The sequence below is a fragment of the Pyxicephalus adspersus genome, chromosome 3, assembly GCF_032062135.1.
Source record: "Pyxicephalus adspersus chromosome 3, UCB_Pads_2.0, whole genome shotgun sequence".
NCBI lineage: Eukaryota > Metazoa > Chordata > Amphibia > Anura > Pyxicephalidae > Pyxicephalus > Pyxicephalus adspersus.
This window is the reverse complement of record NC_092860.1, coordinates 62,001,988-62,018,169: the sequence shown is the minus strand read 5'-3', so window position 1 is coordinate 62,018,169 and position 16,182 is coordinate 62,001,988. Positions and strand designations below refer to the sequence as shown.

General features: G+C 38.7%; 1 protein-coding gene across 2 annotated transcripts in view; it reads left to right on the top strand.

Annotated features, from left to right (window-relative positions):
• The first annotated feature begins 276 nt into the window (after positions 1-276).
• MYDGF (myeloid derived growth factor) overlaps positions 277-16,182 on the top strand; it is a 54,159-nt gene continuing 38,253 nt past the window's right edge. The window contains exon 1 of one of the 2 annotated variants that reach the window (XM_072404916.1): positions 277-433. In XM_072404916.1, coding sequence (XP_072261017.1) covers positions 299-433 — 135 coding nt within the window. In that variant the 5' untranslated portion in view covers positions 277-298. Of the gene's footprint in view, positions 532-16,182 lie in introns of both variants that reach the window. The other variant, XM_072404917.1, reaches the window with a different exon arrangement.

Genomic DNA, 16,182 nt, shown 5'->3' with positions numbered 1-16,182 from the left:
GATTCCACGTTTACAATTAGTGTAATGCAATTTGTTGAGTACGGTCTCCAAAAAAATGGTGGCGTTGAAGCATATTTTCTTTTATTAATCCCCGAAGCTCTATGCTAGCCATAAAATACGTTAAATATTTCCAGTGGTATTTCATGTATACAGTTCAGTTCCTTTTTTTATATGAATATTTGTGAATATGAACTGTATTATCCACGTCTATTAATAACGAAAAAAGACGATTTTGAAAACAAGACATAGGCTTATGGCTCCCCCTAGTGATAACAATACCTTCATTTTGCTAGTAAATATGGCGGCGTCCGTGCTTGTATGGACTGTGATCGGTCTCATTTTGGTTGTCGGCGCTCGGGCTGAGGAAACGGCGAGTACCGAAGAGTTTGACGTTAAGCCAGGCGGCGTGGAGTACACGTTTACCCAGACACTGGTCAGATATCTTTTAATTGTTAAAACACTAATGGAAATATGTGCTGTCATTTTGAACTACATCACCTAAGATGTCCACCAAACAGCATACCAAGCATCGTAGGTATATGGTTCAAATGCAAAAGTAACATAACTTCTCTATTAGTTTTTTTTTTTTGTTAAGATTATAGAAACGTCCCCTTTAAACATAGGGCTCCTGTATGTGACTATATATCCAATTTAATGGCAGCTTCAAACTATATAAAAATTGTAGTCCCTGTTGCCATACCAACCTGCTTCCATCCCTCTCCCCCAGTAGTATATTTTTACTATATTATGCCCCTGGTTTCCTAGGTAAATGATACTTAAGTTTTTTCATTCCTTAAATGGGGGGCAGTTTTTAAACTAGTACGCCAACAAAACTTTTCCTTGTCCTTTGGATAGCAGAGAGGCTAGAGCAGGGTTGTACACTCAGAAAACCGTAACCCAGAGCCACACTCGGGGTGGAATTGAGGACTTACCTGGTCCTCACAAACCCACGGCGTCCTCCATCGATGCAGGCCTGACATCTAGGTCCACTTGGTGATGCCTGGCCGGTATCGGGGTCCCGTTGATGATGCTTGGCATCTGCCTCCCCGAGCCTTGCATCCCGATGTGTGAGCATTGAAGATGTGAGTCTAGGAGATGAAAAATGCTGGCCGAGCATGTCATATCCCACGTGCTGCTAAAACAACCTAGTGCAAGGGTTTAGAACAGGGCTTTTTAACTTAAACATATAAGAGGCCAAAAACAGTCATGGTCACGAGCCAAATTGTTTATTTTAACATTTATAGAACAGTCTCAAAATGACAATGTTTTAACCCCCCCAAAATGCTTTGTATGTGCGGACCACACTTCGTATTTCCCTAGGGCCACTTTTGGCCAAACCTGTCCTGGCATTTAATACAAATTTTAATAGATATAAGAAAAAACATTGTGACATCTGGAAGCAATGCAAGCTCATTGCTGGGTCATTCAGGCTGCAAAGAGGAAAGAATAAAAGTTCAATAATGAATATGAAATAACGTAGAACAGGATGGTAATGCTTCCTCAACTACATAATACTGCACCCTGTTAGTCAACAAAAGGCAAATGTCACAAGCCCAGGCTCATTACTAGACACTGTCACCTGGTGCACATACAAAGCACAGTAATTGGTTTTGTGCTCTGAAGCAAAGTGTAAAAATTGTCAATAATTTCTCTCTCTTCATAGCGGAGCCTAAAATTCCTTTTATTAGTTTAATTGTCCTTCTCTGCACTCTCTCCAGTTCCACAATATCCTTTTTGTGAACTTGTGCCCAAAACTGGACTGCATATTCCATGTGAGGTCTAACCAATGCTGTACAGTGGCATGATTATATCTCTATCTCTGCAGTCTATTACACTTTTACAAGAAAGTACTTTGCTAGCTTTAGATATTGTACCTTGGCTGTTGCTACTATTATTGCTCCTTTTTAATTTCTGACTGCCCCAAATGTATTTCTCTTAGACAATCTGAAGCATGCATGTTGTTTTCCCCAAAGTGCATACCTTTACATTTCTCAATAATTAATGTCATCCCTTTTTAATGTACAGTGCTGCATAATATGCTGGCGCTATATAGATCCTGTTTATAATTATTAATAATAATAATAAATAATATTATTATTAATATTTTACCACTTAGCTGCCCAATCAAACACTACATCCAGGTCTGCTTATAGATTATGAGGGGGTGCTGAAAGGTTCCTGGCTTTGCCCAGAAAAAGAAGAGAGCCAGAGTTATGAAATGACACATTTATTCAACATATTCCCCCCCCCCCCCGAGACTGATGTACTTGGTACAGCATAGTTGCAGCTTTTCTAGGCCGTTGAAATAAAAGTCCTTTGGTTGGGCCGCAAACCAGCTCTCAGCAGCATCTTTGACGTCAGAAATGTCCTTAAAACGTTGCCCCCTTCAGGTGTTTCCTCAAATTCAGGAAGAGATAATAGTCCGAAGGGGCCAGGTCAGGTTAGTAGGGGGATGGTGGACCAATTGGAAATCCAGGGTGTTCAATTTAGCAGCCACAACTTTGAACGTGTGTGCAGGGGCATTGTCCTGCAAAAAAAAAAGGATCCCTTTGGTCAACTTTCCACTGCCTTTCATCCTAATTGCCTCCTTCAGCTGGTCCAGGAGGTTAGCATATTACTGTCCGTGATAATAGAGCCCTGAGGTAGGTAGGTAGTCCACCAACAGAATACTGTCTTTGTCCCAGAAAAAAGACTCCATGACTTTTTGGCTGATTTCTGGGTTCGGAACTTCTTCGGCCGCAGGGACCTGCTGTGACGCCATTCCTTTGACTGTTTGACTTGGTTTCAGGATCATAGATGTGGAGCCATGGTTTCATCCTCAGTCACTAACCTAGCCAAAAAGTCCTTGCAGCTTCAAAATGGGCCAAAACAGCTTTGGATACTTTAACTTGTTCCTTCTTCTGATCACTGTTCAAACATTTTGGCACCCACTTCGCCAAAAGCTTGCGCATGTCTAGGATAGTGAAAAAAAAAGAACATACGGTGAAGAACACCAATTTTTGTAGCAGGATTTTTTAGGCCAATATCAACAACATATATTATGAAACTAACAAAATTGTAATATTGTTTACATTAAAAAGGCTCATTTCCAATATGTAAAACCACATAAAAACCATTCTTATTACACACAATAATCTCTCCTTTCAGAGTGTCCCTGTGAGGGATACATTCTGGGTTAATTCTCTGCGCCTTTCGTGGAAATATCCACTTCCTCAGGAGAGAGGAGAGAGAATCTACAACCATAAAAAACATTACATTGTTATCATCAATTAAATTATTACTACATTAACAGAAAAAATACATTCAGCTAAACATATTATACATCAATATACCTGATGCTTGTGTTTTTAGCAACACTCTCGGTTAGAATCAGTGGTGGGGAACAGATCGGTAGTCATGGTAGTGAAGCTGTTATATGTTTTGCTCTGCTGTCGATCTGTATAAACACAAATATGATAATATTTCAAATTATACTTTCCATCATGTTTTACATGTTTATTAGTGCATGCATATCTCTTTACAATAATGCCAGCATGTGGTTAATATTATCGTAGTTAAAACCACCACAGTGATATTGTGGTAACCAACCCATATTTATTCATTTTTCACCACTTTGTGCACATTCACTGGGGTTAGCAACCCACTTACTTTAAATCACATCTAGTTGTTGTTACAATTCCTTCAGTTTTAATGTTATTTCTATTAGTCCTACACAAAGGGAGTAAGTCCATAAATGCCAGAAAATGACAGACTTCAAAAGGACTCAAAAGGTATTATTGTTTGCTTCAAAAGGAAGCAAACAATAATATCATACTGAAATCTCACAGCTGAGCCACATGTTTACACACCAGATCCCCTGCATGCTGCAGTCGGCGTCTCATGTGCCAATTATGTTTCCTATGAAGGGAAGATCCTCCTATGAAGAGAAGATCCTGCTATGTCATCTGCCCGGGTCCCGCCCTTCAGCACGTACACACCAGTCATTAACCAAAAAGTCCTTGCAGCTTCAAAATGGGCCAAAACGGCTTTGGATGTTTTAACTTGTTCCTTCTGATCACTGTTCAAACATTTTGGCACCCACTTCGCTGAAAGCTTGCGCATGTCTAGGATAGTGGTGATAGCAAACCCAACACACTCCCGCGAGATGTCAAGTATCTGGGAAATCTTTTTTGCGGATATCCTCAATAATCAGCCCATGGACAGCATCGCAGGTTGCCGGGTCAGTTGAGGTTGGGGGGCGCCCACTGTGGGGCCCATCTTTAACAGTGAAATGCCCAGTCTTGAAACGAGATATCCAGATTTTGACAGTGCTGTAGGAAGGACACTTCTCCCCCAGTGTTTGTGACATCTCAGTGTAAATGTCCTTTGCTAACTTTCCCTGGGGAAACAAAAACTTCATGACGGCCCGTAACTCCAACGACGTGAAACTTGCTTGTGGCAAAGCCAGGAACTTCTCAGCACCCCCTCGCATAGTTATTCTGCATGGACCTAATTCCATTACATAGTTTGGTGTCATCTGCAAACCCAGGGATGGTACTTTTAATCCCAAGCTCTATATCGTTTATAAAGATGTTAAACAGTAAAGGCCCCAACACTGAACCCTGGGGTACAACACTAATCACCTTAGACCATTCAGAGTATGAATCCTTGTGATCTTTAAGCCAGTTTTCTATCCATATACTAATTGACTTTTGTAATCCTAGACTTTAATTTGCATATTACCAGTCTGTGGGGTACTGTGTGTGTTTTAGCAAAGTCCAAGTACATGATATTAACTGCTACTCCACTGTCTACCTATTTACTTATGTCCTTATAAAAAAAGGGTTAATTTGTTTGACAACTTTGGTCTTTCTTTAATCCATGCCGATAATATTGATTATATTATTATAATACACATATAATATTTTCTAGCAGAAACTCCTCCATGCGATTCTTTATTAAACTCTCTAGGACCTTTCCAACTATGCAAGTTAAACTTACCGGTCTGTAGTTACTTGGTAATGACCTTGCCCCCCCCCCCTTTTTTTTTAAGCATATCTTTATTTGTTTATTTTTTTCAACAAGAATAAAATAACAAGTAGTCACTGTGTACTTCAATATGCATATTTATCAAATATAACATAGATAGTCTGGGATATACAAAGACAAAAGAGAAAAAAAAAACACAATTACACTTATTACACCGATTACAATTTCACCGATGCTATGCCAGTAGTAGTCTTTCAGTCCTTGAAATTTCAGATAGCAGAATCTCAGTAAGTATTATTCAGACAAATAAACAGAGAAACCAACCAACAAATAAACAAAACAAACATAGCATGGAGTACCAAAATAACAAAGTGTAATTCACAACTTCAAACTCCCTGAACAGTATGAATTTGCAGAGGAAGGTTTCCCCAATCTGGTTTTTATCTGATTTACACAATCTGACACCATGTATGGGCCTGAGGTGGAAATATGACTAACCATCCAGTTTTACAACACATCTAACTGGCCCTTTAATGTTTTAGTATCATACCACGTGGTGTGCATAAACAAAGACATCAGATCTTTCAACTGATCACTTTTTAAGTCTGAAGTAGAAACCTTGACTAAGTTCCAAAAATCTTTTAGTGTAACCCTCTTTGTTTTTTAAAGTATTCAATTTATCAATGGACAAAAGTTTGAAGAGAATCTCCTTCTAAAAGAAGTGGGGGAGTTCCTGAAATCCACTTTTTTAAAATAACTTTTTTTTTTCAGCAGCCAACAGACATAAAATTAAGATTGCTGATTAATGATGATTAGGTACATGTAATTCAGTAGGAACAGTAGATTCCATTTATGTAAGAGACAAATATTGGGGCAGATATTGTGCTTCCGATCAGTTACCAACACCATGTAGTCTAGTGTCTCCCTCCAAAACTTTTGCATGTCTGGACACAACCATATTAAATAGAACATACTAGGGTGTGGTTTCGAGCACTTGGGGCAATCTGTTAGCCTGTCTGGCCAATGCACTTTGGGACGAATATTAAAACCCATATATGCTCTATGTATAATTTAAAATTGTATTTCCCACCATTTTTTACTTTCGCTACTCACCAATCTTAGAGTTCTCTGCCAGCCATCCTTAATGTATTCCCATGTTGTATAAAGTGGTCGTTCAATGAGATCTGCCTATTTATACAATAAAGGTCCCTGGAGAGAGATCTCTGGTGGTTAAAGATTTCAATGTCCCATGGATCTATGAAAGAGATTTACGATGTTCATCATCACCTAACAATAATTCAGTTTCCCCCTGGGGGTAGATAGTTTGGCGTAGAGCCAGTGATGCTCGAATAAAGCCATTGATCACACTCCTGTTTTACTGTCACCCACTCCTGTCTAGACTCTTCTGACAGGGTATTCTTATAACTCAGGTAAGCCATGCTTCCTTGTATCTGAAGATTACTTCCTTCTTTCTTGAAGTGGCATATGCCATAATCCTCCCCCTCAGAACAGCTTTAGCTGTCTCCCAGTAAAGAATCATGTGTTGACTATTGCATTGTTGATATTCCAGCCATCATTATTTTAAATGAGCTAGGAAGGTCTCGCCTGTGGAACTAAAGAGCGGTAACCTCTATGTGGAGAAACCACCCCAACTTTCCATATTGAGCGTCAAGGACATTGATGAATGGTCAAATATGACCATTGGTTTAATTTCTGCGGACATGGCCCCTGGCATGAAGGTAGTAGAAACTAGAAATCTATTCTAGACAGGGAATCCTGCCTTTGTGAAAAATTGTTTCGGGGGGGGGGGGGTTGTCAATGCCACATGCCAAGGTTTTCCAATGCAGCATCTGTAGACGTAATCACTGAGGACTGTGAACAGTGCGAGGTCAACCTATTTTCCTGGTTGTGCATCATAGCATTTCAGTCCCCTACTTATCTATTAACCACCTGGGTGTTACACTGATGTCTAGATTTCTGTACCAAAAGCGGTACAGTTTTTCATGAAATTTTTTTTTTTTAAATTGTAGACCTGTACCTTACAGAAATATGTCCAAACAAGGGTCTAGTAGATATCATGAATATAAAAAATGTTTAAAACACACAATCATGTAAAAAAAAATTACTTTTAATAAAATTAAATAAAAGACACAAAAATCAGCTTAAACAAGAATACATAAATAAATGAAAAATACTGAAAATGCGATAATTCGGTATACTGTATAGTAATATATTTTTCTAAAACACCTCCTTAGTGTCCAACAGTCCAATGTCACATACCTATAGACAAAACCACATAAATATACTTTCTATTATTTTGTATTGGATTGGATACAGGACTTTGTATTGAATCCAATACAAAAAAATTGAATTTCCCGCTACGACCCCCATCAACGGGCGCATGCACGGACATCAGGAATCGCCGAGGGACGCGTACGCGAACGCTGGGTGTTCTAATTCTTTCCAAACTTCCGTACTTCCATGCAAAAAGTGTTAAATTTTTTGCATGGAAATTTATTTTAGATTGTAGGCTATAATTCACCGAATTACCGCATAACTCGCCGAAATAAGTCCAAAATTTTATAAATTTAATAATAAAAATTTTTTTTATAAAACATAAAAAAAATCTTTAAAAAAAAAATCTTTAAAAAAAAATCTTTACAAAAATTTAAAAAAAAAAAGTTTTAAAAAAAATAGTGTATAATGTAATGTACAGTATATATATATACAATTATATAAGGAATTCTTTGTATTGGATTCAATACAGCTTTTTTGTATTGAGTTCAATGCAAAGGAACTCAATACAAAATTTTGAATTTCCCGCCCCGCCTCCCGCCCGCACCGATGCATGCAGCGACGTCAATGGGAAACCCCGGTGATCGTCACTGCACTCGCCGGATGAAGACAGAAGACGTGCCCGGAGGAGCTGCGGGGAGAAGGTGAGTATTTTTTTTTTTTTTTCGATCGACGCTGGATCATCGCAGCGGGCACCAGGTAAGTAAGGGGATTTAGACAGTGAGAAAAGTTCGGGTTTATCGATTTTTGCAAAATCGATAGACCCGAACCAAGGTCGGGTTTACCGGCCAGGTGGTTAATCTGTCCTTTGCCCTTTAAAAAAAAAAAAAAAAATTATGAAAAACAGTGTACCGCTTTTGGTACAGAAATCCAGACATCAGTGAAACGCCCAGGTGGTTAAAACATCCTTTTTAATGTAAACAAATACATCAATCCATTTAAACAGCCATATATTTAGAGCATAGAACAACCTCTGCGTTTCGTGGAACACGTCCACTTCTTCAGGAGGAATAGATGCTACAAAATCAAAAAACTTATTTTTTTTTAAAAAAATCATACAAAAATATCAATAATACATTTTCTTTTAAACGTATACATCTTGTATTTTCATGATTAGACACTCCCCTCATATAAATAGGTGGGAAGACAAGCTGGAGGAGGACACAAGAGGACATACCCCCACCATCCAACTTGGAGCTTATTTTTGAAAATGAATATAGCTTGGTTTTAATCTATCTGTAAGGAAGATATTTTAACATAAAACTTTTTTCTTTTGACGAGTTCCTGTAAATATCAAAGATTTCCAAAAAAGTCAAAGTGAACCAAACATGAAAAGTGAGAATTCATAAGTGAATGTAACCCTTCAAATAAAAACATCTAGGGTTGAACCAGCCCTAAGGCAGTGTTTAATCTTTAATTCATTAAGAAAAACTACCTAAATGTCCCTCAAAACAACTCAGATAGCCAATTATGTTTAAATCCCAATATATATGAATTTACCCAAGAACAACCAGTGTGCCAGTACATTAAATATTGCATATTAGACTAGGGAACTTCCACTGCACTTAACACAGAACTAATGTATATACCGTATTTTTCGGACCATAAGACGCACTGGACCATAAGACGCACCAGTTTTTAGAGAAGGGAAATGAAGAAAAAAATATTCTGAAACAAATAGTGTCCTAAAATATTTTATGTGCATTAAAAACCAACAGCACAGTCATAAACACATGTAATCAACCCTGTAAAGTAAACAGCAGCATTTAGAACCATTATTAACATTATTTATATTTATTTATTATATTAAAATCATAAATTATAATATAATACATAAATATAAATAATAATTTAAAACAATAATGAAATAATAGACAACAATGTAATCTAAAAATAAAATCAAAATGTACGGTACTTTTATTTTTATGTTGTGTGGTGTTTTTGTACTGTAAAAACCATTTAAAAGCAGATTACATTGTAATCTGCCTTTAAATTTCCCTCCCTGACACACCCCCATATTTCACCAATCACATCACTGGAAGATGACTCATCCTCCGGAGTGATGTGAGGGGGGGATTTCCCTGCGTGCTCACACAGACAGAGACAGATACGGAGGCTGGAAGCTGCTGGCATGTGTGGAGAGATACATAGCATAATGCAGGATTTCTGCATTATGCTATACTTCTCTCTGCAAGATGCCAGCAGCAAGCAGAGCTGCGGACACCTGGGTGAGTATTTGCTTTCAGTTGTAATCCGATTGTCATACTATGTATGACAATCGGATTGCAATATAACATTTGTTTACTTTGTGTTGTGTACGTGTGTTGTGTATGTGTGTGCTTTCCTGCTCCCAGCATGACTTTGTCAGCCAATCATGCTGAGAGTGGGAGGACGCAAGATACCAGAGTGACAGGAGTCAGTCACTCTGGCCGCGCTGGACAGGAGAAAAGCCGGAGGGGGGGGCTACACAGGGGGGACGGGACAGCGGCTGAGGAGGATACTGGAGAGACGGCCCGGGCACAGAGGCTACATTTGGACCATAAGACGCAGGGACTTTTTCCCCCCACTTCTATTACCTATCTTCATATAATTACCTATCTTCATATAGAACCAACTTATGGTAACATCTCCATGGGAACAAAAAACAACCTATACTGCTGTCCGATCTTCAGGATATTTAATAGGTTACCACGCATCCAAAACTAAAAAATATTTTTGTATGTATCTTTCAAATCCTCACATATGTATAATCAATCTCCAAAAATTTCAACAATCAGTATTCCAAATTGTACAAAGTATCTAAATGGTAATCCTGTACTGACAAGTTTAAGATCAACTCCTTCAAAAATGGCAGAAGCTGAAAAGATGAAACATCACCGCACAAAATGTCTCCTAGTGGAGAGGCAATGTGCTTCCATGTCCGAATGACCCTTGTGGGGGTCCAGAAGCCCCGCCCCTTGCAGGAGACATCTCCTGTGTATGACAGCGCAGCCGTTCCGCCCTTCATGCGGGTCCCTGATGCCATCATTACTTTGGTAAAGCACGGTACCCAGCATACCCCACAAGGAGCTACTTCAGCCCCTTTTTTAGACACTGCACGACACAAAAATGGGGACGACACCAAAAGTAGGCCCCATGTATCAATATGCGGTAAAACTACCGACAACCACCAATTAAATGTTTTGACCTTATCCAAATATGAGCTCTCCGAAATTGAAAAAGAAGTATTAGATCTAGGGTTAACCTTTTGCCCAGTAAATACATGTGAACAATTTACAAATTAACAAGATATCCATCTGTTTGCAAGACAGCTCTTTTTCAAGGCACTCTTTGCGGACAAGATAGGGGCATCTAGTGGACATCGAGATCTTTTGACCAACTCAAAACTTTGAAGCTGCAGACTACAGAGCCCCTAGAGATTTGATGGAACTTTAGCAAGAAAATGACACCGCTCTGAGTGAAACCATTGACCCTCCTGTTTATTTGGAGGATCAGTGGGATCCAAGTGACCAAATAAGTAACAACGATAATACTGATACAAATATATCTATTCGCTCAACTTTAGGTCAATTAAATTTCCTGGACTTACGTCAAAACCCGCATATCTATGCCTTTATACAACAGGTAATAAAGAAAGTAAATGCTTTTGAGAAAAACCCTTTCACATAGACAACTACAGGCAATACGCAGTTTGCAAAAATACTCTGCAATAATAATAAAACCAGCTGATAAAGGCGGTAATGTGGTAGTAATGGATGCAAGTAAATATAGACATACGTGCTGGGAAATACTAAGGAATGAGAGCTGGTACTCTCAGATTTAAGTATGGTGTAGGAATTTCATCAGGAATTTTATTCCGTTATTGCATTAGCATTGTCAAGGGGAATTGATGAACCAACATATGATTTTCTTAATAACAGATATTAGAAAATACCTGTAAATTATTTAACCAAAATACATGATCAAATAATCAAACCTCCTGGGCGGCCAATATTATCTGGCATAGAGAGCATTTCAATGAATGCCAGTCATTTTGCTGATATAAATTTAAGACCCTTTGTTTATAGTCTGCCCTTATTTTTAAAGGATACGCCTGAACTATTAAAAGTCCTGGACGGTTTGACCATACCTGTGAATACAATGCTAGTGGGAATAGACATGGAAGCTTTGTATTCTAGTATTCCTAATGTTAGAGGACTAGAAAAGGTACATTCATTTTTGCTGGAAAGAAGTAACGAAGGGCAAAATACTTTAGTGCTGGATTAACTCAGACATATACTTACTAAGAACGTTTTTTCCATTGATGGCTGCACATTCCTCCAGGTGCAGGGAGTCGCAATGGGAGTAAATGTGCCCCCACATATGCAAATCTGTACCTGGGGGGGAAGGGAAATGTAGCTTTTTTCTGATGATACCTTATCAATATACGTTCGCCATATAATATTATGGCGAAGGTATATCAATGATGTCTTCATGTTTTGGACAGGTACTGAGTCATGTTTGAATAACTTTATTAAACAGTTGGAACACAATTCCTTCAATTTGAAATTCACGTATCAAGTAGTAATACAAGTTTGCCCTTTTTAGTTAGTTTAGATTAAAATTAAATCTGACCTCATGTTATCTAGGAATCTTTATCAAAAACCCACCGCAGGGAATACTATCCTGCTAGCAGAAAGTGCCCATCCAAAACACTTAATTAGGAATATTCCTTATTCTCAATACCTCAGGGTCCAAAGATATTGCTCAAATGACTATGACTTTGAGGAGGCTGCTAAAGCACTACGGGAAAGACTCTCCAAAAGGGGGTACAGTTAAAAATTATTAAAGAAAACTTTATTAAAGTTAGAAAAAATTATTAAAGAAAACTGATGCAACCATAGATAGAAAATTGAGGATAGTAACACGTTTTTCAGTTCATCATTTAGAACTGTGAGAGATCTGCAGAAACATTGGTCCTTATTAACTTCGGACCCAATGCTAAATAGATTCTTGCCATCATATCCACAACTTTAGAAGGTCGCCTTCTCCAAGGGATAAATTGGTTAAAAGCCTTTTCCTTACCCAGGAAATAGAGAAAAGTCGGGTAGAAACAGGCACTTTTTCTTGTGGCAGATGCAATTACTGCCAATGGAATCATAAAACGACTGATAGTTTTCATCTTCCTATAAAGCTTAGTAAAAATCTTAATGGTTTAGTAAATTGTAATACAGAAGGAGTAGTTTTCATGGCCTTCTGCAGTTGTGGAAGGTACTATATTGAAAAGACCAAAAGATGCTTTCGAAAACTAATAAATGAGCGGTAAATTTTGCATGGAAATTTTGAGGGAATGATTGACTGCTAGGGAGGTTAAGCAATTGATTGTGCATGTTAATAATTGTTCCCTATGCCCAGTGGGGCGCAAAGCCCCTCTCACACAGCTGGAGGGGATCCCCACTCTAGTTTCTGTGTTTGGGGCTTCATCCCTTGTAGGGATGCGGCTCCCAATTGGGACGCGTGCTGCTCTGATTTCCTGTATCTTTACTTTGGCTTGTTTCTGGATTCCCTGATAATTCTGTACTCTATATTTGTGGGCTCCTGGTCAGCTGCTAGTCTATCTCCCTCCCTTGCGCACCTGGTCCTGAGTGCAACCGAGTGCTGGGAGACGCAACCAGTCTCCCAAAGCCGAGCGGGGCTGCTATAGGTGAAGACTGCGGCGATGGATTGGGGGACTGGTATCTGGGGAATACTGGTCTTACACTAGACCTGTTGGTATTCTGGAATGACTAGAGTGGGCATCGGAATCTTCTCCACCTGAATGCATGAAGACTTCTGCCCCGCCATCTTTGAAGATTGGGATGTTTGTTCTTTATGCAGAGTTTTTACCTCCAGTCAAGGGCACTCCCCTAAGGAAACGGTCACTTTTCCTGTGCTTGGCAGATTGAGGCATCAATCAGTATCTATGGGGGGGGGGTTTCACAAAGCTGTGTGAACTAGAACTGAACCTATTATTGTATTGAATTGATTGAATAATACTACAACAAAACTGTAAAAGATAAACAAATATCACAGAGAAGGAAGAAAACGTAACAATACATTTAGGAATAAACAACCATTAAGCAGCAGTTTACTTTTTTGTACTCTGAGACTAAGATTTTATTCTCTGCACCATTATTTTTTTCAAAAAAATTTACTCATCTTTCACCTTTTTTGATCTTCTTCAAACAATCGCATTACTGGAAACTAATATCGGTCTAAAAAAAAAACCAAGGAAGCCTGTATGGTGAAGTGCGTCAGATAAAGAGACAAAATACAATTTTATCTAGAAATTATCAATTAGATCCTGCATATCTAAGGGATATCTCAGGATTCACAGCTTTTCTTTTTTTTTCTCCAAAATAGTAATACTTGTCTAGTTTTGAAGAAACAAAAACCCCTCTTTGCTGCATGATTCTAATGCAGTTTAGGGAAGGGGTTTTCAACAAGCCTGTTATTGTGATACTGTATATTTTGAATTGTTACGTTGTATTATGTACTCTGAAAAGCACATGAAATATAATTAGCCAAAAAACCCTCTTTCTATTGTATACTTTCATACAATAATAAATTTAGTTTCTGTATACCTAGGTGGTGGCTATAGCATCATTATTTACCCTATACACAACATAAACTAGAAGCTTTAAACTAAAAGCTAACTTGGTGCTGGGCAGAGCTCGCCACTACGCCATCAACCGCCATCGTCCTTGAAGATAGGAAGCACATTGGTCTTACGCCAATTCATTGGAATCATGCCAGTGATTAAAGAGTCTCTAAAAATTAGAAACATGAATAATGGCTTTCAAATAACTGAGCTCAGCTCTTTGAGGACACGTGAATGTAATTTATCAGGTCCTGGTGCTTTGTCAACATAATTTTTTTTCCAACTGTTTCTCCGTCATAGCAATTTTGAGCCATTGAGGCTCGTTTAGGGTAGTGACATGCTATTAGCAATTTGGACTTGAGCTCTGCCCTTTTCCTTTGTGTACACAAAGCTAAAAAGTGTTTAGTAAATCCACCTTTTCTTTATCCCCAGTTACCAACCTAGAGACATTCTGCAAGGGGCCTACATGCTCAGATCCGGTCTTTTTGCTATTAGTATATTAAACTTTTTTGGAGTTTTCTTTACTTTCTTTTGCAATCTCTTTCATTTTTAAGTTTTGAACATTTTATCTCCTTTGTATATCGTTTGTTGAATTCTTTATAGTTTTCAAATGATGAAGGTGATCCTTCATTTTTTAATTTTTGGAATGCCCTTTTCTTATTCTTTATGGCTTTTTTAACATTAGCTGCAAGCCACAAAGGGTTTAATTTTAGCCTCTTAATATGTGATACCAATATTTGTGTGTGTGTATGTATGTATGTAGTACAGGGGACCCTCATAGATACTAGTTACTACAATTGCAGCCCCCCAGCTGTGAAGAATTTCAAGATATGGGGGTCACAAATGGGTTGTGAAGTTTGGGGTTGCTGTTTCAGGGGAAAGTACAACCAGGAGTCCTAAATTGAAAGTGGGGACCCCAAGTGCAAATTGGGGACCCCAGAGCCACAAACATAGCAAGGAACATTGGGGAGGGGCCCCTTAATATATACCTACCTGTCACAAATCTATACCTATGAAACTACTGTCTGCTTCTCTTCTTTGTACATCAATTTCTCTGAGAGTGGGGGTACACAACTGAAAATATAGGTGCAAGTGTCGGGCACATTCTCCCCTTACAATCTCATTACTACAGCATCATTAGAACATAAAACACTCTGCCCAATAAAATGAGCCTCCCTGCCCTGTTCCACATTCCTGTCCACTTATCTAACATTCTGAACTTCAATTCATGTGGAGACGTAAGAAACCAAAAATATAGGTACAAGTGGGGAACATCTGTGACTAACATCCCCTAAAACTTCATCACTATGGTATCATTAGAAAATTAACTCGGCCCACTAAACTTTATTGAGGTTGAGGTGTTGGAAGGTTACAGTCGTGTGTAACAAGGAAGTTTTTTTTATGTTGTAATGATGCCATGGTGATGAAAGGTGATCGCCACTCGTGTCTCCCACTTCCACCTATATTTCTGTTTCCCTGCACCTCTTAATTCTGGAGAAATTGGGGTTTGAGGTAAGATGCAGACAGATTTATGTAACAGAGCAGCAAACTTTGCTAGGTAGAGATTTATGTTCTCATAGTGCCATAGTAATAACATTTTAAATGTTTAGCCACAAGTGTCCCCCACTTCCACCTACAGTTTCAGTTTGCTATGCCTCTACGTGTACCTAAAAATATCAAGTTATTACAACCAACGTTTCAGGAGATCTGAAGGTTTGAACACAGCGAGTTGTTAGGCTGCAGAATTATGACAAGCAGCTTTTACACTCACATTGCGATCACACTGCGCTGCCGATGACATTACACACTGCGGATAAACGTCACAGACAGTGTTTTTATATAGAATATGGGCAGTGATGAGAGGGGGTCACTGTCTGTCTTGTCCCCATCTGATATCACATGCATGATGCTATTAAGCATCGCCACATTTTTACCATTTTATTAAAGAGTGACTTTCTCTGTTATGTAATGGGAAAAATGTGCGTTTTTTGTTTTTATAGTTTTGTGGAGAGGACCTCTCCCCTTCAGTCTTCACTTCCATTTCGGTAAAGACCGAAGGGGAAATCCGCAGCCTCCTGGGATATTTGTGTCACATATCCCAAAAGGCTCTGCACTGCTCCTTGTGTGCATGCACCTTCAGAGGATTTCTTATAATGTAAAAAAAAAAAAAAGTGTTCAATCTAATGCTTTCGCAGTGCAAGCAGCCCTGGATGTACAAGTGAGCACCAGAGAAAAGGTGGAAGCTGAGCCAGCGTGGGCCTGCTGGGCTAGTTTTGTAAAAGAATCAAGTGAAAAAAAAA